Genomic DNA, 25861 nt, shown 5'->3' with positions numbered 1-25861 from the left:
AAGAGACAACTTTGGCTATCTGTGGAGGTGGGACAGCAGCCATGAAGTGAGTTAGGGGCTATTGCTAGGCAGGTCATAAGAGAGGTGACAAAGGTTGGCTTGAGTGGAGGGTACTTGCCAATGAGTTTTTGGTCCAGTCACAGGAGGACAGTGATGCTGTTCACTACATTGTGCAGAACTGGGGTATTGGGGGTGGAAGAAAAATTCCTTTGGAAGCAAGTATGTGTGAACACACTACTGGAAGTTCGTGGGGACGTGTCTAGCTGGTGCTATGTGTAAGAGCCTGGAAATGAAAGACCTTGGATTTTAGGACGACCTCACAGAAACTGGGAGTAGGGAATAATGACTCCCTTAAAGCAGGTGAGAAGTGAAAATTTCAGGAGGAAAACCCGTAAGATGGCAGGATAGAGCAGGGCTGGGAAGATTAAGAAATGTGGGTGTGTGTGTTGGGACCAAGGGTAGCTCAAAAACACAGTGCAAACCCAGCGCTTGATGTAACCTTCTTAATCCCCAGCCCACACCCCATCTCGCATAATTCAGTAGCAGTTGTTTTAAAGGGAAATACTCAAACATTAAACATAATACATTGAATTACATAGGTTCATTCAATTACTATAGAAAATAGTCAGCAGGCTTTCTTATAGATCACTCTGGAAAGACATTTAATAATAAGGAAAGAGAGTTTTACTATGTTAAATGCAGGTTGCAAGTACCAAAAAATTATAAACTATGCTTTTTGGAGTCAAATTTACAGTAGAATGGATCCATGGGGAAATAAAAAGGTCAAAGGAGCCCCCAAGACACCCTCTACTTCTTTTATTTTCCTAGAATAGTCTGGAGTAGCAGTTTTGATGTAGATTAAAATTACTGTGGCTCTTTGTTAATAACAGTACTCAGGAATATTTTCAAGTCTATCTTAGCCAATAGTGAGGGAAAGCAAATGGTGGAGAAGAGAGTTCCTTTTGGCTCTTGTCAGTTGTGATATGTTTGAAATTAGTACAATGTCTCAGAAAGGAAGTTGTTTGGCCAGTGTAAATTCTTAACTAAAGATAAATTGCATAATATGTTTTAGAAAAGGGGGGGGAGCTCTTTTATCAAGGAGGGAAGAAGGACAAGAAGCTAGCTGAGTTCTGTCACTGCTAGATTTTTTATGAAATAAAAAAGAGGACCTTTCTTGATTTGAGTGGCTCTGATTTACATGAAGATTCTGCCTTCATCTGCCCCTACATGAATTAGGGCCAAGTTGATAACAGACTATTTACAAGAATAAAACGTGAGGAAAGAAATTGAACAGTGCAACCCTTTGGGTCAAATAGTACAGATATGGGGGAAAAAATGCTTTGTTCTTGCTCCTATTCTTCTGAATCAATAACCAGTAGAAATTGGTTGGGATTTGTTGTCACATGAAATAAAAATAAATAAATAAATTTATTGGTGACAACAGTAAGTTAGGCGGAAACAAAATTCAATTATAAATGTGACTATTTTCATTTGGGTTTTTGTTTGTTTTTTTCTATGGCATTTGGAATTGTTTCTTGTTTTTATTTCTTGAGAAAAACAATGTGTTTGGCTGTTATTTACCAAAAACACATGCGAGATTTAGAGTGTACACACACGTTAGAGTTTTGTTTTGCTGTCATGATTCACTGTCTGGCTAATGCATGCCACAATTACCCATATTTGTACACATATCATGGCCTTTTGTAATCAAAGATGACACCATTGATGGCACGAGCTCTAAATGGGGGTTTGATCAAGGAAGTTTTTTTCACAATCCTTGCCCGTTAGATAAACAGTCTGGCCTTTGAAGTCTGGAGTGGCTGCTCAAAGTACATGATTTCCAAAATTTTGCCTTTTTTTTTTTTTTTTTGGTCTCCTGGCAACATAACATATTTATACTTTGCCCCACCCCCCCATCCAGAAAGTTCTGCTGCTGTTTTAAAGTGTAAAACAACAAATGGGACTGTTGTCTCAGATTGAGGATTCAGGACTATTGAAGCTATCCTCCCTACCTTCTGTTTATGTAGACAGATAATAACAATTCTGAATACAAATACAACAAATAAAGAGAGCCCTTCTCTTGGCAGATTGGTGAGCATGCCTCTTTAGTTATAAAAATAGCGCTCCTGGAGTTCTCCAGTTCTAATGTCAATTTCATGAAGCCTTTTTCACAGTTTAGCAAAGACAACTTGGGTGGGGGTTGTTGGTAGGGGTGTGGTAGAAGGGAACTGGAAATAAGCTAAAGCAAAAGATTAGTGGTGTGAATGCCAGTCGGGACTGCAGAAACCTTTGGTCCTTCCATCTGAAATCTGACACCAAGCTAGCCCGTGGTCTCTATGGGCTCCTCCAGTAGAAACTCATAGCATAACTGGGCACTTGGCTGAGCTCCCAGGGGCTGCCTCTGAAATGTTCCCAATTCACAGCGGTCAGCTTCCCCTGTCCCTGCCCTTTGCCTTTCCAACCCTCTATCCTACATTGAGGCAACCTGGAGTAGATCTAGATATGGTTTGAATTTCACAGGTCGTTAAAGTGCTTCTCATTGATAGCATTGATATAAAGGACACCTTCAGATTTCTCAACCTCAGCACTATTGACCTATTGAGCTGGAAGATTCTTTGTTGTGGGAGACTCGCCTGTGCCTTATAAGATGTTTAGCGGTGTCCTTGGCTTCTACCCACTAGATGCCAGTAAACCACCCTCCCGTCCCAGTGTGGCAATCAGAAATGTCCCTCGACATTGCTAAATGTCCCCTAGGGGCAAAATCATTCCCAGCTGAGAACCACCCAGTTATAGCAAAGAAAACTAACATTTATTTGTCATCTCTGATGTGCCAGATGTCTTTTAGAGGTTTCATGTAATCCTGACAATTCTCTTTTCATAGATTAGGAACCTGAGGGATGGCAGGGATAAGTGTTGCTATTGTTTTCTTTTGTTCTGGGTTGCTCTCCGCACCCACTCCACCCCAGTACTTAACAATGAAAATGCTTTGTAAAACCAGGGAAGTTATCTTATATCTAGAAGAAACAGAAAATGTTATTTTTAATATTTTTATTCTATACTCTATATTTTAGACATTATTTATTCTTTGTATCTTAGACATTCTCTAAATTACAAACACTTAGCTTGAAAATTTGCCACATGTATGAAAAACTAAAAAATCACTATTGGAGGGGCACCTGGGTGGCTCAGTCAGTTAAGCATCCCACTCTTGGTTTCATTCAGGTCATGATCTTGGGGTCATGGGATTGAGTCCCACGCAGGGCTCTATGTTCAGCGAGGAGTCTGCTTGAAGATTCTCTCCCTCTGTCTCTCCCCCTACTTACTGTTTCTCTCAAATAAATAAATCTTTAAAAAAAAATAATAATCACACGGTACCCGATGGGTCCATCAGTTGAGTGTCCAACTCTTGGTTTTGGCTCAGGTCATTGATCTTGGGGTTGTGGAATCAAGCCCTGCCCTGGGCTCCATACTCAGCTCAGAATCTGCTTGAGATTCTCTCCCTCTCCCTCTGCCCCTCCCCCCACCAAATAAATAAATACAATCTTTGGAAAAAAAAATCACTACTGGATATTGACTAACCCACCTAAATTAAGGTCACCTACCCTCTTAACCCTGGAAAGTGACCAGAGTGTCTTGGGTTTGTCATTTCTTCTGGTTTCTTGAATGATAAGCTGATCTAAAATCTTGCATGCACTTCTGTTATCACCTTCCTGGCTTACACTCTGAATAGTCTATTTTTCCCTGATAACCTGCATTTCTTATACCGTCTCTTTTCTCTGTTTATCTTTGTCTTCCCAAAGACCTCAAGAAAATATCCCTCAGTCCCATTTGAAAGGGGAAGAAAGAAATCATATTTAATGTGTCAAAAAAGTGCTATCCCTGTAACAGGGACATACTGTTGTTTAGTATTAAAAAACTTATAGGTGCTTAGAAAGGCATTGAAATTGGCTTGCAGAATTTCCGTCTCCTCCTCCTTTTCAAACCCCAGTTGTTTTTTGCTTACCTGAAATTAACATCAGTGACTGACATTTTTCTATTGTAAGTATATCTTAGTGGCACTATATACTAATATGGGCTAGACTTGGAAAGCTAGTAATCAAATACGCCATTGTCAGAAACATTGAAGGCCAAGTGTAATTTTCCAAAAATTTCAGTATGTTTATCGTAAATAAATGTACCGTGAATGTGTTAAAGATGTTTTAGTTTATTGAGGAAACTGGCAGGATGGTAAAACCAGTTTTAAAAGATTATGGGAGAGACCTAAGCGTTTATAGTCATTGAAAAAAAGATACAGGGCTAAGATTGTTAAATTAGATACAGAACTGTTAACTACTGCACCAGGCAATAAAACAGTTTATGGTGTGGGGGGAGAGGAGGTTATCTTTTATACAAGATGGAAATCATTAGCATTTTTACCGGATGAATTTGTTTCTGCTGGTCAAATCATCAAATCCATTGGCATTTCTATCAAGTTTTTACAAATTAGTATCTACTCTTACACATATATAAAATATCCTAATCTAAAGTAAATAGTGAGTTAAACAAAGGTTTCTAATTTCCCTAGAAAATTGGATAACCCTTGGTTGCCTGTTAGACACTTAATACTTTTGGGGGATCAGAAAAATAATAGAAACCTATCATGAAAAGTTTGAAAATACTTATTTATTTATTTATTTATTTTTTTGAGGGAGAGAGAATGTGTGTGTATGTGTGTGTGTGCGCACAAGCGAGGGGAGAGGCAGAGGTAGGGAGAGAGAGAATCTTAAGCAAACTCCCCACTGAACGCAGAGCCTGACACAGGGCTTGATCTCAGGACCCTAAGATCATGATCTGAGCTGAAATCAAGATGCGGACACCTAATCAACTGAGCCACCCGGGTACCCCAAAATACTAAATTTTTTTAAAGGAGAGAAAAAAACCTGCCCTCAACCCACTACCCAGTTGCAACCACTATAAATAGAATTCATGTTTCCTTACAAGTTTCTCTCTAAATAATTTTAACAGTGGAGTCATTACTATAGAAAAAAAAATGGTAGGCTATTCTTTTTCTTTTACTTATTCTCATATATCCTATGTATTTTGTTACAAATGAAAGTGTCCTATAAACATTTTAATGTCTATATAATGATTTGGCATTTTTGCCTCATTGTTTCCACTGTTTTTTCTAATCCTAAAATTATTTCTTTATTATGAATAAATAATTCATTTATTATGAAATTTTCAGTTACAAAAAATACATAGAAAATAATATAGTGGCCAGTGGTGGAAGTACAACATAGTGTAAGAAATAAAATATCACTAATAGAGTTTCCCCAACCTTCAGTAATTCTTCCAGATGGACTCCTTTCCTGGTGTAACACTCTCCTGCATTTACTACTTTTTCACATTTATTTCTATACTTTCACTACCTATAAAGCATATAGTATTTTCGAGTATTTTCCAGCTTTATACAAATCATATCATAGGTTCTCAAGGTATAAAGGTCCTACAACTTGCTTTTCCCTACTGACATGCTTGCTTTGATTTAATCCATGCAGTTACTCATAAACCATTTACTCTCCTTGTTGTAGGGTCTCAGACCTTGTTTATCCACTTTCCTGTTGCTACATGTTGGATTTGTTAGCAGGTTTTTACTAACATCTCCAATGTTGCTAGCGACGTTCTGTGCCTACTCTGCCTCCCTGTGTGCCTGTGTGAGGGACAGGAGGGCCCCCAACAGGCACTGTCACTAACAACTTTGCTGCCCTCACCTTTCGCAAAATCACGAACATGACTGTCCCGATTTATACTCCCACCCACAAAGTCTGAGAGTCTGGTTACTCTGCTTCAGGGGCTGGCAAAACTTTTCCGTGAAGGAGTAGCCCAGAAATATTTCAGCCTTGGTAAGCTACATGGTCTCTCTCATAACCTCAACTCTGCACCTGTCAAGAGAAAGCAGCCATCAGTCATCCTTTTAGCTAGCAAGTTACGAGTAATGGGTAGCTGGTTAGATATGGCCTCAGGCTAGAGTGTGCCAACCCCTGCTTGACGTCCTCACCAAGGTCTGGTATTTCAAATACCTTAAATGTTTCTACCCGAATGGGTGTGAATGGTAAATTGAGATTTTCATTTGTATTCCCAACCAGCAGCAAAGCATTTTTCGTTTCTTGGCCACTTAGGTTTTTCTCTTCTGTGGTTTATTTATTCCTTTTTCTTTTCCTTATTCTCTCATTTTGTGGGTCTTTTCTTTATTGGCTTTTAGGAGCTCTTTCTGTCTTCTGGATAGTAATCCTTTGTTACATGCTTTGCAAACATGTTCTTAGAGTATAGTGGTTTTTGTTCCATTTTTTAAAAAGTCATCTTTGGATGAAAAAACGTTTTCAGTTAAAATAAAATTAAATTTATCCAAGCAATATTTTTTTGGCTTTCTGGGGGGAAAAAATGTTTTTGTCATGCACGCGGAGAATGTGAAAGGTGACCACAAAATAAAGATATCGCCTTCTCGTATGCGAGGGAGGAAATATTTTCTCCCATCGGATGTGAGCACAGGAATGTTCTCACTTGTGTTCCAGACTTTTTTTTTCACAGTCTAGTAGTTTTCTTGAACACTGACAGCTTGTCCAGTTGTGCAATCTGTTGTATAGTAAAGAAAGTATCCCGAAGCACCGCTGTAGCCATTGTCGCCCCAAGGCAGGCATCTGACATTGATGAAACGTTTGTCGGTTTCACAAGTTTGCAGGCTTTGCTCTTGCAAGCCAGCTGACGTAGCTGGAAGGAGAAAGAGACCCTCCCACTTGCGTTTGTTAATTGACTTTGATGAGCTTGTCTGCGATGCCTAAATGGTTCCAGAACAGAGAGAGCCGTTATAATCTGAAGAACTTTTTAGAAAGTCACACTGGCTGGCTAAAACTGCGCGCACCTCCAGCCAGCAAGGAAAAGGAAAGCAGTTGATTGATATGCCGGTCAGCAAAGCCACCCTTGGCTGCCTTGAGCTTTTTAACTGAGTTCTTGCCCCTGGGAAGCACATTCTTGCTCTCTGGAGAGCTGGGTGCACTTGGAACGGGGCTGGCATGCTTGACAGACGCTTCATGTCTCCTCAGACTAAGTACATCATTCCTGGGGTAAGCAGGCGGGCAGGGAGGCAGGCCAGATGCACGGTGTGGTTTAAAGAGAACAGGAATGTCCTTTATTGTTAGCGAGCTCAAGCTCAATCACATTCGTCGCTTCACTTTTTTAAAAGTTTTGTTTATCATGCCAGAAATGTCATTTGCAGTGCGATTATGTAAATGTTCCGGGGCGGTTTAAGCAAGGAGAGCTGTAACTCTGGTTTTAAACTGTATGTAATTGAGATCAGTATAGTAGCTTGTGGCAGAGAGAGGGAGAGACTGGGAGACACTGGAAAATGGAAATGCTTTCTCCAGCTGTGGACAGTGGGTCCCTTACGCATGACACTGACAGTCTAGACACTTGCTGCTTGCTTTCTTTTCTTTTCTTTTTTTTTTTTTCCAGAAGCCTTTCTATGTAAATCAAGATGATTTGACTTTCTGCATGGATGCAAATTCAGATTTCTTTGCTTGTTTGTCATTTCAAAAATTTGTGAATTTAATGAAATACAGAAATGGGAGTCTAATGTTTAAAAAAAAGTAAGCATAGAGCTTTACCAGACAAAAACTGAATGTTTGGGTCTTTCAATTTGGAATGGATCTTTGAAAGTAAAGATCACATCATTATGGGGCTTCGAGGGAAGTTTTCAGAAAAAACAATCATCGCGCTAGAACCCAAATGTAAGCTAGAGCCTATAAAAAGAAAAATCCTGAGGTTACAAAGGTCTGTGCTAGTAGGACATGAAAATACCTTTTTAAATTCAATAAAGTACAGCTTGCCTAGAAATTCTTTCCAAGGTACCTCTTCTGTTTCCGGCTCCAATACACACTAAGTTCATCTAACAAAAAAAGAAAGAAAGAAGAGAGAGAGAGAGAGAGAGAGAGAAAAGGAAAAATCCTTACTGAGAAATACCTACCTGTGTGTGGTAATCACTTGTTCCATCTTATATCAGATGAAGGCATTAGCACAATCAGGCAACTGTGAGATGAGTCGCTTAATCTAGGTGCTTTTAATTATCTTTTGTTACATTTCATCTAGAATTTTCTAAGCACACCCTTTTCCTTGCTTGTGCTTGCCCGCGTTAAGTGTTGTGTACCACGGTTCTATTTCCTAAGACTCTGGCATGGCTGGCTATGTGCACACTAATTCTAAAGCTATCGCTCGCCTGTATTTTAGAAATTATTCAATACCTGTTTGTTCTCAGAGGCCTCTAGAATCATCCTTTCCCGTAAACTTGCCTGCTTTCTAAGAATGTGATCGCACACAAAATAGCTGTTATGGTTGTTTCTGCAGAGGAATTCTCTTATGAATTGGGAAAATGTATAATTCTGTCCCCCAAATTGCTAAGTATCCTGAATTGCCCAACACATTCCAGTGGTCATTTTGAATATTTTCAGCAGTGAAATAAGGCACCAAAATGTCACAGTTATTTAATTGGGATGTCAATCTAGATGACTTCAGAATAGTGGAGTGGTTTATCGTAGAGTTAATTTCGGTTCTGTGAAGAATGATTGGGGAATCCACACAGGGACGTTTTTAAACTACTTTCTCTCCCCCAGTCCTAGCTCTTTGTTTCCTGTGACCTAATCATTTCTCATTTTAACTAATACCGGTTTTTGAATAGGCTGGTAAACACGTGGATTTTTGCTTTAATGGTTAAAGCAAATGATGACAGAAGCTAGTTTTTCAATTTGGACTATAATATAAAGGAAGATAATTTTAAAATCCATATATGTCTGTGTATACATTCATGTGTGTGTCTATATATATTGTGGAATAACTTTTTAGGAGGCTGAAGAAGGCACATGGCCCTTATTTTTGTTCTAACCAAGTATGTTTTCAGCTTTTCTAGCAGTTGTACTCCTTTAAAATCCCTGCAAATCCCAAACTCACAAAAACACATCTAGAAACCATACATTTAATTCTTATGAAGGTGAAATTAATAAACTAGTAAAAATTGATACTGATAATTACTTTTTCACTATCAAGGGAAAAAAAAAAAAAGACTCCGACTAGCGTTAAGTGCATTTGTTATCTTTTTATGAATGCTGGTATTGTTGCATTAAGTTTCTTGAACTTGAATATTCTTTATGACTGAAATCGTGTGCCCAACAAAAATGACCTGTCAGACTCATGTAGGCTTTTTTGTTTAGTTAACACATTACCCACAATTTCAGTTTTTCTGGCTGTGGTTAAGAGCAAGTGTTTGGATCTGGTCAAACTTGACTTTGACTATTAGGCCATTCCCTTAATAATAACTGTACGATTGGCAAATTTTGATCATATCTGAATTATAAAATTAAGAATACTAATATCTGCATTTCCAGTATTTGTGAGAATTTTTCTTAAAAATCACAATGCATAAAGACTGTTTAGCACAGTGCCCAAGTTATTGAGGGAATGCACTTGCCTATCTACATTTTCTACTCTGCCTAATAATGAAAGAACTTAGCTCAGAGATCCCAGACCATGATCTCTAGAAGAGGCAGCAGGGGAAATTTGTGAGCTGTTTTTGATTTGCATATTGGAAGAAAGAGAGATTAAAATAAATAACGGTCCTGCAAAGTGGGACTCCTAAGTGGTTGTCTGCGGACCTGGGATCAGAGGGCCGGGAGAAGGCAAGTGCAAACTCACCAGAAACAATATGCAAATATTTGAGTCTATGTATACATTCTCATTTTCTAGCTTCCACAGATTCTCACTGTGGCCCTCAACTCCCAAAGGGTAAAGCACCAGAGCTCCTGAATGACGTCCAGCCCGAAAGAACAAAAAAAAAATCAAAAGATGAAGGAGGTTAAATATTCTAAAAAGTCTAGTAATTTTTGAATTATTATTGCTTCTTTCTCTTAACCTTTCTATTGCTAAAGCAGTTGGGAAGGGGAAAAAAGAAGAGGACATTGACGGGAGCCGTGTATTCTGCAGGGGAGGAGAACTTTCCCTTTCTTCCCTTCTGGGTTCTTTGGCTGGTCTCATAATTAAATTGACATGAAACAGATGAACAGGAAAAAAACAAATTTAATTGTGTACATACGGGAACCCATAAAAATATGAGACTCAAAGAAATGTCCAAAGCAGGCGGCTGTTTCAGAAAAAGAAACAATACATTTTTGGAGAATTGACAAAGCAGGGGTTCAGGCTTGAAGTCGCAAATTAGTGAAGATGTAACAAAGTTTGTTCATACAGCATTTTTGGCCTTGAATTCCCCCTCTCTGGGGGTAAAGACGTTTTCTACCCTCCTGGTACAGGGAGGGTGTCTTCAAATGGGAGATTTATTTTCTGCTCTCAGGGGGACAAAGGAGGTTCAGAGTGTCCTTGCACCAGCTGTTTCTTGAGTAACTTTAATTCAAAATAATGAGTATTTTGAATTAAAATACTCATTATTTTGAATTAAAATTCAAAATTTCAAAAAAGTGGCATATTTTGGGGTGGCATATTCTGCTCTGCAGGCCTGCCTATGGAATCCCCAAGGAGTTTCCTAATTCAGAAGTGGGGTTGGTAGATTGCTCTAATATTTTGCTGAATTGGTCTTCTTAGTCTTGAAAATAAATCAATTAAAAAAATTTTAATTGAGGTATAGATGACATACATAGTTTCAGGTCAGCATAGTGATTGGACATTTACATACACTGTGAAGTGCTCCCCATCGTAAGTCTAGTTCCATCTGTCACCATGCAAAGTTGTGACAATATCATTGACTGTGTTCCCTGTGCTGTGCTCCACATCTCAATGACGTATTTATTTTAGAACTATAAGTTTGTACCTCTTAATCGCCTTCATCTATTTTGACCATCGCCCCACCCCTCTCTGCTCTGGCAACCACCCGTTTGCTCTGTGTATCCATGAGTCTGTCTCTGGTTTTGTTGGTTTATTTATTTTGGTTTTTAGATTCCACATATAAGTGAAATAATACAGTATTTGTCTTTCTCCGTCTGACTTATTTCCCTTAACATAATACTCCGGAGGTCCATCCATGTTGCTGCGAATGACAAGGTTTTGTTTTCATGGCTTTTTCTAAACAAGTGTTTATACACACATGCACACAAACTCACCGTATCTTTAGCCATTCATCTATTGATGGACACACTTAGCTTACTTCCATATCTTGGCTACTGGAAATAAAACTACCATGAACATAGGGGTGAATATATCTTTCTCAGTTAGTGTTTTCGTTTGGGGGGGGGGGTAAATACTACAAAAGTAGAATCACTGGATTGTATGGTATTTCTATTTTTAATTTTTTGAGGACCATCCTGCTGTTTTCCATAGTGGATGTACCAATTTACATTCCCACCAACAGTGCTCGAGGGTTCTCTTTTCCCCACATCCTTGCCAACACTTATTCTTTCTTTGAACTACTCGCCATGTTGACAGGTGTGAGGTGATCTCTCATTGTGGTTTTAATTTGCATTTACCTGATGATTAGTGATGGTGAGCATCTTTCCATGTGTCTGCCGTCTGTATGTCTACTTTGGAAAAATGTCTATTCAGGTCCTCTGTCCATTTTTAAATCAGATTGTTTTAGGGTATGATTTAGAGTTGTATGATTTTTAAAAGATATTTGGGTTATTAACACCTTATCAGGTATATCATTCACAAATATCTTCCTGGTCAGTATTTGCTCTTTCCTTTTGTTGATGGTTTCACAATTAGGTATTTAGAAAGAGGCATTTTATAACTCTTTATAACTCTTATAAAAATAAGAGTTAATGATTAGAGCAAATTATAAACCTAGTCAGAGTTCTACAGGTCATCAGTTAAGACTTATAGATTGAACTCAAAGCATTTTCAGATAGAATGAGGACAGGCAGTAGCAATCGGACAGATTTCCTAGTTTGCAGTTGGGATGTCTCTGGTGATCTTCATGAGTGGCCACACACAATAGGCATGAAGATGGTTTATACAAGAGCTGTTGTGGTGATTTCCCTGAAGTTCATATCAAGTTGTCCAACTTTAGTTTGCATAGCTTTAGAAAAAGAGCAGTTTTAGTTCTCAGTGATTCCAAGTCACAGGGTGGGAGAAAATTGGAAATTTTGGAAAATTGGAAGTGGGTTATTTTGGAACATTATAGCCAGATATTGGAGAAAACTAGAAGCATTCAAATCCAGTTAGTTTATAATAGAAAACATAAATCAATTAACGGGACTGGAATCTGATATCCAAAAGGGTTTATTTATAGTTTTCCATTGAAACAGATTTTTTCTCGGGGCAGTTACCCCCATTGCTATCAAAGATAATCAAAGTAAGACTAATGTTTTTGCAAAATAAGTCTAGTCCCATTAAACTTGGCCTGATTATTTACATTAAGTGCAGCAAGAATAGCGGTTGACCATATGGACTTTTCAAAGTTTGCTTTGCTGAAACATTTTTTTAAAGATTTGTTTATTTATTTGAGAGGGAGGGAGAGAGAGAGAGTGCATGAGCAGGGGGAGGAGCAGTAGGGGAGGGAGAGAGAATCCACGGGGAGGTCATTAGGGAAAAAGAGTAATTGTTTCATCTTTGTACGTGAGTAGACTTTACTAAATTGCTATAGGTCATAGGTAGCTGAAGGAGAGCTGCAGGGGAGAAGGGAGGGAGAAGAAAAAGTTTTCCTTAAATCTCAAGAAATAACTTAAAAGAACCTGAGGTATTTCAAACAAAAAGTCAGGAAAATTATAATCATCCTCATCAGTTCATTTAGCCCCATATAATTAATTCTTATTCTGCTTGAATTTAGTTTTTCCATTAGTTCTGGAAATTCTTACCCAGATCAGTGATATGGTCTTAAAGTTATCAGAAACCTCTCTCCTAAAAAAAAAAATAAAAAAAGGAAACCTCTCTCCTAGAGTACTTGTCAGAGTCCTTTGCATGAACCTCTCATAACGTTGGTTAAAGATCTGATGAGAGTTCATTATAATGCGATTGACAAGGGAATTTGGTTGTCTCTGTAACATACATTTTAAAATAATAACTAGAGGGGCACCTGGGAAACCTGCTTCTCCCTCTCCCACTCCCTCTCCTTGTGTTCCCTCTCTTGCTGTGTCTCTCTCTGTCAAATAAATAAATGAAATCGTTTTTAAAAATTAAAAAATAATAATAATAACTAGAATTATGACTGATTGCATTATACCAGGTCACATCATAGTTTTAGGAATTTCATACAATTTCTAGAACACTTATATTAATAATTTCCGTATATATTTTGTCTAAAGAATGTTTAGCATCACTTCTTATTTGACAATTTAACATATCAAATAAGCATAATGAGTGTAATATCTCTCTTTTTATAAGGGTTGGGGGAATAAATATTTTGAGATAGTCTATGGATCCTCTACAAAGTCCCAAACTTAGTTTGAGGTCAGAAAGACTTCATTTAGAATTTGATTTGGGGAAGTTTCTTCAAAAATATCAAAAGGTTTTGGACGCTTGACCAAATATGATTGTGGAACATTACAAAATTTAAGACTTAATGTGCTGTTTAACCAAAGTGACAATAAAAGATTATTAAAACAAATACAGAAGGTTACACAGTTGTGAGCAAAACTTAGTTCATTGATTATTGAGAAGATTCAGTTTTCTTAAGTAATCACAGATGTGATTAAAACAAAATGGAGATCAGGAAATTATTTTGTTTTGTTTTGTTTTGTTTTGTTTTAAAGATTTTATCTATTTATTTGACAGAGATCACAAGTAGGCAGAGAGGGAGACAGAGAGAGAGAGAAGCAGGCTCCCTGCTGAGCAGAGAGCCCGATGCGGGGCTCGATCCCAGGACTCTGGGATCATGACCTGAGCTGAAGGCAGAGGCTTAACCCACTGAGCCACCCAGGTGCCCCAGGAAATTATTTTGGTAAGACACATAATCTTTGCTTTCTAGGCAGATTTACTAAAAGGTAGAGAAAAATCTCTCATGGTCTCATAATCGGCAGCAGACCAAGAGTCCAAAGAACTTTGTCCCTTTTGCAGATGAAAGAAAATTAAGATTTATTTTAACATAAACACCTTATTAAAGCTTATTTTTAAAAACCTTTATGTTTATAATTCAACTTTAGCCAGCTTGATTGCACAAGATAAAATTCTCTCTCTCTTTCTTTCTGTCTCTCTCTTCCATTTCCATTTAGTTTGTCCTCTGTTTCCCTTTTTCTCATTCTGAAACAGCCAGTTGTATTTTAGGACAAAATTATTGTCTTTTCTCTTAAGAAAGATGTATGTCCATATCTGATACTTTTTCTTGCCCCAAAACATTTTTCACTTTTCTTGCAAAAAGAATTGTTTCCTTTATTATTTCTGCTTGATTTATTATGTCTCTATTTTTAAAATTTTTTAAAGATTTTATTTGAGAGCAAGAGAGACACAGATAGTGACAAAGAGCATGAGTGGGGAGGAGAAGGAGAAGCAGGCTCCCCACTGAATAGGGAGCCCCATGTGGGGCTCGATCCCAGGACCCCGGCATCATGACCTGAGCCGGAGACAAACGCTTAACGACTGACCCACCCGGGCACTGCTGTATTTCTATTTTAATTATATTTATTAATTAGAATTCATTCTTAACTCTTAGAAACTGTAACTTCTAATAAAAACTAAGAAGTAAGCAATTATGAACTTTGTATCAGCATACTTTAGATCAGCTAAATTATGAATACATTTTATAGTTCTTAGAAACATAGGCTTCCTCATAGTTTAATTGTTAAGTGTGGTACTCATTTACTAACAGACTCAAATATCTTTAGTTCCTCTGTAATAAGCCAAAATTAGGTAAAACTTATGTTTGGTAATTAATGTTTCAGTATTCTGTCTTATTTAGAAATAATCTAGGTAATACAATAAGACAATTATTTAGAATGAGAGCTCTCTAAAAACAATTTCTTTTCTTCAAATACAGACATTTTTCCAATTCTAAGATCCTTCATGTGCCCATTGATCAGTAAGATCTTATATTTATCTCAATAGCAACTCAAACCAGTAAGCCTTTTTATGGCTTCACCATGGATACAAGAAATGTCCCAAAAGAGAGTAAAAAAGGGGTAGCCTTTACAAGACCCAGAAAATTACTCCCAGAGTTAGCCTAAGAAAACAAAGACCTGGGGCGCTAGGTGGCTCAGTGGGTTAAGCCTCTGCCTTCGGCTCAGGTCATGATCTCAGGGTCCTGGGATCGAGCCCCGCATCAGGCTTTCTGCTCAGCAGGGAGCCTGCTTCCTCCTCTCTCTCTGCCTACCTCTCTGCCTACTTATGATCTCTGTCTGTTAAATAAATAAATAACATCTTTAAAAAGAAAAAAGAAAGAAAAAGTAAGCAAAGACCTTCATTATCACAGGCAGTAACAATGGCGTAGTGAAAACAGTGTCTCTGCTTTTCCCTCCCTCCAATCAGAGGGATGCTAATACAGTGATACAGTCAGGTGCTCCTGAAATGGGACTGTTCCAGCACTAACAAGACAGTGATGATGGAGATGACAAAGACCCTTCAAGGACTGGGACCCCTCCTGACAAATTCCCCCAAGAGTTTGTTTGCATGGAAGACAAAGAGAATGGTGCTCATGACTTTAGGTCTCAGAATCCCATTCTACTTGACTGGCCCCCAAGACAAATGTTGGTACATATACCTTCTGGCTGACGGTCACCAGAGAGAATATTCTCCCTGGTCATAACCCAAGCTCTCAGGACATAGAACAAGACCAAAGGAAAACCTCATCCTGTTTTTACCTAGGGGCCACACAGCAAAGCTTGCTAGACAGACGCTGGTCTGGCGAGAACCATCAGCATACTGGTTGGTGAGGCCAGCTCAAACAGCAAGCTTAAAAGACCCAGGCCTGCATTCTCCCCTCTGGTTTTCCTCTTTATTCCAGATGACACAAAAGACAGAGACAAAAGAAAATAATGCCCATTTCTAAGGAATCCATAGAAAACAAGGGTACCCATGATAAACCTTCCCAGAGAGGAACTAGGAAACTTTCATTTTTCTTCTGCTAATCTAAATTTTTTGAAAAGAAGAGAACTCTCGCTACTCCCAATAAAGCTTGTAGGCAGTGACCTGGGAGACTGACATGGTAGGACTTCTTACTTTCTGCTGGCTCTTGTCAGGAGGTCCAGAATTCTGCAGCCACAGGGGTCTTGGAGCTAGCGATATCCAGACCGGAGAGAACCCCAGTTTGGGCACCAAACCTGTGTTGGAGGAAAATTTCCCTTTCTCCCTTCTGGGTTCTTTGGCTGGTCTAATAATTCAATGAAAAGAAGATTAACAGGAGAAAAGCAAATTTAATTTCATATATATGGGAGTCCATAAAAATATGAGACTCAAAGTGACCAAAGCAGACAGGTGTTAATGGCTTTTAGGCCAAGAAACAATAAGTTTGTGAAGAATTGGCAAAGAAAGAGGTTTGGGCAAATCAGTGAAGAGGTAACAAGGCCTCCAATTCCCTATCTCTAGCCATAAGGGTGCCTTCCCCCTCCTGGTAAACAGAGTGTGTTCAGGTGGGGGATTTGTTACCTGCTTTCTGGGGGGACAAAGGAGGGTCAAAGTATTTGTTCTGCCCCAACTGTTTATTAAGTAACTTCAAGTCAAAATAATTTTTATTCCACTTTGGAATTTTTGGAGGTGGACTGTTCTGCTCTCCTTCAACTCCTATATGTCATAAAACAAATAAATGGTCTAAGGCTACAGATTTCTGCATCATTTTTCAGGGATAAATTGCACTTAAATGGAACCAGAATGTTATAAATAAAGCCCTTGTGGCTAACATCCATACATGGAGCTGCTTTAAAGGATCATCGCAGGGATGCTGGCTTTATTACCTGGAGATGTCAGAATGTGGGATTTCACCTAGCCCCACAAAACAGTCTGTTCATAGAAAAAGATAATTTTGCACAATCCCGACAGAGAATTGCTCAAGTGTTTTTGTTAAAATTGAAAAAACTTGAAAGAGAACTTTACACATCAAAGTCACTAATTAAAAGTGATTAGTACTGGAGCGCCTGGGTGGCTCAGTGGGTTAAAGCCTCTGCCTTTGGCTCAGGTCATGATCCCAGTGTCCTGGGATCGAGCCCTGCATTGGGGGGGGGGGGGTCTCTGCTCAGCGGGGAGCCTGCTTCCCGCTCTCTCTCTATGCCTACTTGTGATCTCTCTCTCAAATACATAAATAAAATCTTTTTTTAAAAAAGTGATTAGTACTGAGACACCTGGGTGGCTCTGTTGTTAAGCGTCTGCCTTTCGGCTCAGGTCCTGGGATCGAGACCTGTGTTGGGCTCCCTGCTCAGCAGGAGGCCTGCTTCTCCCTCACCCCCTCCCCCTGCTTGTGCGGTCTCTCTCTTTCTGTCAAATAAATAAATAAATAATCTTTCCCAAAAGAGTGATTCGTATTAAAAATATAACGTATTATGGAGCTCCTGGGTGGCTCAGTTGGTTGGGCATCCAACTCTTGATTTTGGATTAGTTTGTGATCATGGGGTCCTGAGATCCAGCCCTAAGGCTGACTCCGAGCTCAGTGGGGAATCTGCTTGAGAATCTTTCTCCCTCAGTTTCAGCCCTTCTAACCCCCACCCCTACTCATGTGCATGTGCACGCACACTCTCTCTCTCTCTCTGTAAAATAAATAAAAATATAAGAAGTGTTAAAGGAAATGTGTATGTATAGGGAATACCACCATCTCATCTCTTTGGGTCAAATATTTTTGTTCTGGCAAGTTATATCCCAGTCGTTTTCCATGAGCTTACATATTATGGTTGTAACCACAGTGTACAAACTCTTCTGGATTCTGCCTTTTCCTTCAGCTGTGTTTTGAGGTCACTTTTTAAATCACAGCCTGATACAGTAGTGTGTGGATTTGCCATAGTTTGTCTAAATACGATGGTCATTTATTTCTTGGAATTATCATGCATTTTATACTTTTGTTTTTATAGATAAATCAATCTGTAATAACAAATTTTGAGCATCTGGTTTTTGGCTCTGTTAAATAACTTCCTTGAGATAAAGTCTCAGATATGGAATTCATATAGTGAGTGGGTTTGAATGTTCTTATGTCTCTGGCTTTGCTCTCCATATCTCTTTTTTTTAAATATTTTATTTATTTATTTGACAGAGATAGATCACAAGTAGGCAGAGAGGCAGGCAGAGAGAGAGAGGGAGAAGCAGGCTCCCTGCTGAGCAGAGAGCCCGATGCAGGGCTCCATCCCAGGACCCTGAGATCATGACCCGAGCCAAAGGCAGAGGCTTAACCCTCTGAGCCACCCAGGTGCCCCTCCATATCTCTTTTCAAAATGATTTTACCAGTTGCCCATGCCAACATAATGTGAATACTATACTAACATCATACCAATACACCCCACATTAAGTATTAATAACTACTTGAAAACATAAAAAATGGCACAATGTCTTCATTTCTATTCAGTAGACTTCTCGCAAAGGTGAGTATTTCACTGAATATTTGTATATTCTTTGGATCTGTGTGTAAATATTTTATTAGGTTTCCTGGGGTTTAGATTCGAATGTTATTTTTATTTGTTATATATTAGTAGAATTACAGAATAAACTATTAGACAGTGTTTTCCCCTGCGCAGTCCCAGCCATCAATATATTTCCTTTTGTACAAACTGATCCTACATTTAGATTGCATCACCCCACTGGTATCACTAAAGAGTACAATAGTGTGAGACAATAGCATATTGGGTTTGATTAAAATCAACTCTACACTAGTCAAAAAGGTCAAGCCTTAATTTTGGAAAGTGAAAAGAAAAGCTTCAAATTTGTTTAGATATCTATCTGACTTTGTGCAGAGAGAGAATGACTCTCCACAAAATAACGTGGAGACCACATCTGACTCAAGCTGTAGTTATTATGAGAAGTGTATTCTGTCTTGGCTTTAGGTTCCTAGATTTTGCACCATCGAGGAACAGGTCATCAGGTTGTTGATTCAGGGCTGTCAGGGCTCAGAAATAGCCCTATACCCTTAGAATTTCCCATGGAGCTCCCCCTTAAGACACCATTCCAGGGCATGCAGTCTCTCCAAATCTTCCCATAGAGTTGGAGAACTAGAACTTTCTATACTCTTTCTTGGCAAGGAAACTGCTGTCATTTGGACTTTAATGTTATTTATTAACTTTACAAACAGTACTTAATTGTCTTTAAACCTTGGTCCAATTATATAAGACATTGTTTTGGTTAGAAGCATTCTAGGTATCAGAAAAAAGAAAAATCTGACCCCTGATATACCCAAGATCCTTGTCTGTGCCACCAACACATAATATAGGTCTGCCACACCTGAAGGTTCCACGCGCTCTGCTACAGATGCCCTCTTTTCAGAGTCTGGTTTGAACCATCCTGGGCCTCCTCATCTTCTCAGTTCCTCAAAGACTGCAGAAAATGGCCTTGATTGGAGAGAACACAGCAGGATTTGGGAACATGATTAGATGAACAGAGCTCACTGCACTGAAAGGAGAAGAAAAAGATTTTTTTTCTTGGTTTTAGCTCTTGTGTCTTCATTTGGAAGAAAGTCTATTAAGATCTCTAGGTGTGTTTTCTCACCTACGAAATGAGAGTAATAATTCTCTCTGCATTCCTCCATATTGGAGGTTGTAAAGGTCCATGGGGTGGGGGTGGGGGCTTACAAAAAGTACTTAAAACATCAGTATAGCTGTTTCTAGTTTGGTCTTCCCTCTGAAGCCCTAGGGATTGCTTGAAGACCGTACCTTTGATATCAATATGTATAAAATCCAGTAATTTAACCTCACATCGTACCCCCCACACACATTTTTTTTCTCCTTTTCCTTTCTCTTTCTTTTCTTTTTTGGGGTCTCTCTTGTCTTGGCATCAACACAGGTGTTATCGTAGCATAAAACCTGATGAACCTGAGGTTCCGCCTTGCTGGGTCCAGGTTTATGACCATTTTCATGACTTCCTTTAATAACGTTTAATGTTCAATAAAAACACATGCTTGGAAATCTTCAAAGCTAAGTGCCACATAGATGGGTTCTGTGAGTCATTCACAGCTCTGCCTCCAAAGCTTTTACAGTGGACTTTCATGGTAGACTGAATAATTAATGCTAATTGATGTTTGGGTGTTTTTGAAAAAGCCTCTGCACATGCACTCAAATATAACCACATGAAAAAGAAGTAACTTCACGATATTGCCAGAAATACTAATCACCTACACATGATATGCGTTGAGTGCTACCCAGATGAAATTAAATGAGATCTCTATCATTGAGGATCTTACCATTTATTCAGATAGTGTTAACGAGATTAAAAAAAAAAAAAAGATGTATGCACCTGTGCAGATACTGGGACATAAAGAACCACGAATCTCTCTACCATAGACAGAATAAATACTTAGAGCATCCCCAGGGTAAAAGATCAGTTGACAGTGCGGAAGTTGTGGAATTCAGTTCAGTGTAACAGTAGGGAAAGGATAGGTCTGTGCACCGTCTCTTGAATGTGATCAAGTTGACTTACCTGTGTCTTTCTCTATGAAGATCTAAGACGGCTAATGAGGCTGAGTTTGAGCTCAGGAAAAGTTGAGAGCTTAAAGAGCTCTCCAACCTGCTTCTCTTCTCTGTGTATCCTATGAAAGTTAGGAATCCAAAGGCCATTGTAGAAGTCACGACAGGACTCAGGGTTCCCATGAGAACTGTCATGTGACTGCTTCTGTGTAACTGTTGAGAAACGTAATGCTGGAGCCGGAACAGCTAATTGGTAGAGACGTTGAAGATTGTTTAAAGAGAGCCCCAAAGAACAGTGGTTTCTGGGCTCCTGGTTAATAAAGCTACCTTATCTAATGAGGGATTGTTTGTGCGAATAATAAAGGGTCCCCGTTGCCGAGGCAGTATCTGCTTTTGGGTTAAAAAAAAAAAAAAAGGGTGTGTGTTTGTTTAATTTCTACAGCTGAGTGAGAGGCCTGCCTTCTCTGGGGCTGCTTTTCATTCTCACAGCATAAACCTAGAACTCATAATGCCATTAAAATGGAGGCATTATGCTAAGTGAAGTAAGCCTGCAGCAAGATGGCGGATCTATGCACATTCCACCTAACATGAGGGACCTGCAGCAGGCCGACTGCCAGAGCCAGAGGGTAGAATGGTGGTTGCTGGGAGCTGGGGGGAGGGGGAGGAAATGGAGAAGTGTGTTTCATGGGGACAAGGCTTCAGTCTGGGATGATGGAAAGTTCTGGAGATGGATAAAGTTGATGGTTGCACAATAATGTGAATCTACTTTTTTTTTTTTCCAAGATTTTATTTACTTATTTGACAGAGAGACACAGCAATAGAGTGCACACAAGCAGGGGGAATGAGAGGGAGAAGCAGGCTTCCCGCCGAGCAGGGAGCCCGATGTGGGGCTGGATCCCAGGACCCTAGGATCATGACCTGAGCTGAAGGCAGAAGCTTAACAACTGAGCCACCCAGGCGTCCCAACAATGGGAATGTACTTAGTGCCACGGAACTGTGTACTTCAAAATAACTAAAATGGTAAATTTTATGTTTCTCTATTTTACCACAGTTTTTAAGATGCAATTAAAGGGGCGCCTGGGTGGCTCAGTCAGTTGGGCCTCTGACTCTCGGTTTTGGCTCAGGGCATGATCTTGGGGTCGGGGAATGGAACCCCACCTCCTGCTCCCCCACTTGGCATGGCAGAGGCTGCTTGGGATTCTCTTTTTCCCTTTCCCTCTGACCCTTCCCTTGCTCAAGCGCTCTATCTCTCCAGAATGAATGAATGAATGAATGAATAAATAAATAAAATGCAATTTACAAAGAAGCTTGTAGTAAGCGTGTATGTTGAATGAGGCCATATGCTGTGTATGTATTATTTAATCCTCACAGTAACCCAGGGAGGTGGACCCATGACCATCTCTCCAGATGAGGCATCTGAGCACAGCCAGAAAGGTGTCAAGCCGAGGGCTACACAGATACCAGCGGCAGAAACAGGGAATGCCAGTCAGGGGGCAGCTTCCCACATGCACACACAGACCTGCTGGTGCAGGTCTGCTGCTAACTGTGCTCTTTATCGCCTAGGCCCCCACTGCAGATTTCTTTAGGGAATGGGGGCATGGGTTCATGAGGCTCCTCCTGGACGTCTGAGCCCTGAATGTGTAGCAGCAACAGGTGAGGCTGCCCGCCAGCCCTCCAGGAGTCAGCTGGGCACCCCAGACCTTCTGCAGACCAGCCCCACGCTCCTCCCTTAGAGTTCATGAAAATCACCCACTACGCCTGCTACCACCATTTGTTCTCAAAATTAACTCGTGCTTTAAAATCATTTTAACCCTCTCTAAATGAATCACTTTCATTTCAATGGGTTTTTTTTAATCTTCCAGAATAATCCATAAGGAAAAAAAAAAAGTTGTTTTTTCCTTATCATTATGTCCCAGCTACTTTTCAGAAAAACAAGAGCAGACTCATTCCTACAGGGAATGTATGTAAAGCCAAGTAAAGATATTTTCGTAAAGACTATGTTTATCCCATTTTTTTTTTACTTTTTTTTTTTTTCTGGAATCTGTCTTTATAACCAGATTTCACTAAGGTTTTTGTTGGTGGTGTTGTTGTTGTCAGTTTGTTTATTTTGGGGTATGTTGCTTTGTTTTGAGATGTTTGTTTTGCACTTAAATGCTTTGGACCACGTATATCCTCTATCCCATCATCCTGGTGAATTGCAGATTGGAAGACAATTCTGGAATAAATTAAGTTACACGAAACAAGGAACAAGGTGGTTGGGGAACTGGGCTAAGACATCTTTTGCTGATTCTGGTGATTATTGCCTCTTTACGTCCTTCTGCCTCTGTTTTTCCACTGGGTGAAATGATGAACCTAAAGATACTCCGGATATCCAGAAATTTCAGTGTCTTTCAAAATCTTGTCAGGAACACATGCGATTCCAACATTCCCACTTTCTACCTTTTTCTTTTTACCAGGGGAAACCAGCTGGCCTGTACCAGCTGAGAGAAATCATTTTCAACCCAGTATATTTGCATAACTTCCTCTCTGCCCTTAATCTGGAACAAAGGAAACAAAATAATAGGCCAACACAATGAATCAAATCAAGTTCTTAATTACGGAATTAGGAAACTTTTAAACATAATTTAAGAGTCCATGCTTGTGTTTCTTTCAAAGTTAAGTCTTATTCAGAGCTTTTTGAAGATTAGTTCATCAACTCAGTAAGTCGAAATGCTGACAGTCTTTGCAAACCTAAGGAAAATAATTATGACACTTAAAACACAAATATAGACGTGCCAAATTTCAAATCCTCTGTCATCTTGCTGCTTTCTCGAGGGTGGTTCAGTTTTTCCTAATAAGGACTTTTGACCAGCGCGCAGGTCTCGGACAGATGATATTTCGACAGGTCTGCTTGTTTCCTATGCATTCTCTGAAGCGTCTGAGACGAACAAGGTGCGACTGGCCTCATCCACCAATGACGTCTTCTGCCTAAAAGTCCACTTTAACACCCAAGTCCGTCTCATTAGACTTCATTCTTCCCCTTCAGAGAGATAATGTCTCCTTATTTGGTATTCATGTTTTCTTTCAGGTTGCATGAATTGAGATGCCCTTTTACATATCCTGTCTCATTACCGGGCTCCTCTGTGAAGCTGGGGGAAACATGGCATCTGGTGCTGCTCATTCTTACAACACCAGAGAACATAATTGCTTTATCGCAAGATAGCCCGTGTCACCACTGCACGAATGTTCTTAGGCTAAGGAATTTGGTCAGTGCCTAACGTTATCATGCAAGTGTACTGAAGTAGAGAGCCGTGGGATTGATAAATTGTGAAAAGAGAAGAGTAGCCAGAAAAGGGGAATGATAAGTAAGTACATTGCTTAAAAGCATTCCGAGAGTTCCAGTTATAAGAACTCTTACTCACTTTGTTTTACTGTCTGCTGGTGGCTTTGGAAGAGTTGCTCTCCCTTAGATGTGTCATTTTTCAATAATCTATCCTCAATTGTTATACAAATGACAGGAGGATACATGGGTTTGTTTAGTTGGAGAACTATTTTTTTTTAAAGATTTTATTTATTTATTTGACAGAGAGAGAGAGATCACAAGTAGGCAGAGAGGCAGGCAGAGGAGAGGAGGAAGCAGGCTCCCCACTGAGCAGAGAGCCCGATGCAGGGCTCGATCCCAGGACCCTGGGATCATGACCTGAGTCGAAGGCAGAGGCTTTAACCCACTGAACCACCCAGGCGCCCCGGAGAACTATGTTATAAGTAATCCTGAAAAAAAAAATTTCTTCATGGCATTTCATCATTGTTTTTAAGGGAGAACATTTTATATAAAATATCCAGCACAACTTGAAATTATTAGTGTTTTGGGTGTTCTCATCTTCTGAGCAAATGAGTGAATATATAAATTTGTATCTACGAGTATATGGGGGCATATTTTGAATTTCAAGCCCATGTTATCTGTAGTAAAATTATAAATTGTTTTTCTTATTCAGGAAATGTTATATTTGGGAGCAGGAAAATGGGATCTGTTCAGTTAGAGGATCATGAGAGATAAAAATCGTCTTATAATTTTTTTTTTCTAAGAGATACCGTTCTTAAACAATAATATGACTTCAGTTTTAATTCTGGATGATCTTAAGTTTTCAAATTAGAATCGGAATTTTAAAATGTATGACTCTGGATGAAATCTGTATTTTTATGTCCTTGGAAAAATCTTTCTTAGGGGCATGACTCCTCTCAACTGTTTTCAGTTCACTGATTTGATGATATAAACTAAGTGTGTAAGCGTTCCTTTTCTTTACAGTGGACTGATCTGTGTTGATTTAGTGTAAGGTACACATCAAAGTAAAATGACCTGCAAAGACATCTGAAACTAATTGAAGGGAAAAAGAGAGAATATAATGCTCTGGGGATTAACGAACTATTGACATTTCTTATTCACTGGCATCTAGTTTGAGAGTATGAGTTTAGATTTCCAGCTTTATTTCCCTTAAAAAAAAATTCCATAGGCTGCCCTCTGGCAGTTGAGATCTTTGTATTAACCCTACTTATCCTAAAAGATCTGTTTAGTCTATTAACTCCGACAATATCCATTATCTATGTCTTTGCCCAAAGATGTTACAATGAAATATTATGAGCAAAGTCTTATTTCTAGTACAAACAATAAATCGTTCTAGACCTTGGTCAAACTCTTAAGAATTCTGGTTCATGTTTTGAAAACTCTTGGTATTTCTTAATACCAGCGAGTGGCTCATAGCCTGATGAGTACTTGATTGGTGTCAAAATGGAATGGATGTTTCTTTAAAAAGCTGGAATAGGCTTTAAGTAGATGGGTGACATTGAACACATCACCCAGTGTCTCTGAGAGTCCATTTCCTTATTTTTCCAATCGAGCAATCATGACATGAGCCCTATAGGGGCCTCGAGGATCAAATATAATCTTTGTGTAAGTCTTGAAAATAGTGAAGCGCCCTGTGATGATAAGGGATTAACCATTTGACAAGCGTGTGTTAAGGACTGACATGTCTTTTTCCTCCTGACCTGAGCCTTTGCTTGCCTACCACCCGACCAATCTTGGGAACAGTCTCCTTGGTACAATTCCAAGACCTTCTTGTTGTGCCTGGTCCTAACCCCCAGTGCACCCTCCATTCCACCTACCCCTCCGCTGCCTTGCTCTGCCCTTAAAAAGGTCCGAACGCTGCCGGAAGAGTGCTGGGGAGAGGAAGCAGGTGGCCCATGCCCACACAGTCACCATGGGGCCTGAGGGGAGCTGAGTGACGTCACAGAGTAGGCAACTGCATCAGGTGCTGCTGAGGGTCTAGGCTGCCAAGAAAGCCCGATTCTGTGTTTCATCTTGTTTTTGTGTCTTGTTTGTTTTGCAAATTGTATCTCCA

The 25861-nt window shown here is 39.5% G+C and overlaps 1 protein-coding gene across 6 annotated transcripts in view; it reads left to right on the top strand.

The window, feature by feature from the left end:
• The window catches only part of CACNB2 (calcium voltage-gated channel auxiliary subunit beta 2), a 373095-nt gene that overhangs the window by 184278 nt on the left and 162956 nt on the right, over positions 1-25861 (top strand). The window contains exon 1 of one of the 6 annotated variants that reach the window (XM_032880876.1): positions 6711-7100. The exons of the other annotated variants lie outside the window; for them this stretch is intronic. Coding sequence (XP_032736767.1) covers positions 7050-7100 — 51 coding nt within the window. The 5' untranslated portion in view covers positions 6711-7049. Of the gene's footprint in view, positions 1-6710; positions 7101-25861 lie in introns of those variants that run through there. 6 annotated transcript variants of the gene reach the window in all.

The sequence above is a fragment of the Lontra canadensis genome, unplaced genomic scaffold (genome assembly GCF_010015895.1).
Source record: "Lontra canadensis isolate GAN:19392208 unplaced genomic scaffold, GSC_riverotter_1.0 scaffold72, whole genome shotgun sequence".
NCBI lineage: Eukaryota > Metazoa > Chordata > Mammalia > Carnivora > Mustelidae > Lontra > Lontra canadensis.
This window is presented reverse-complemented; position numbering and strand designations above follow the sequence as displayed.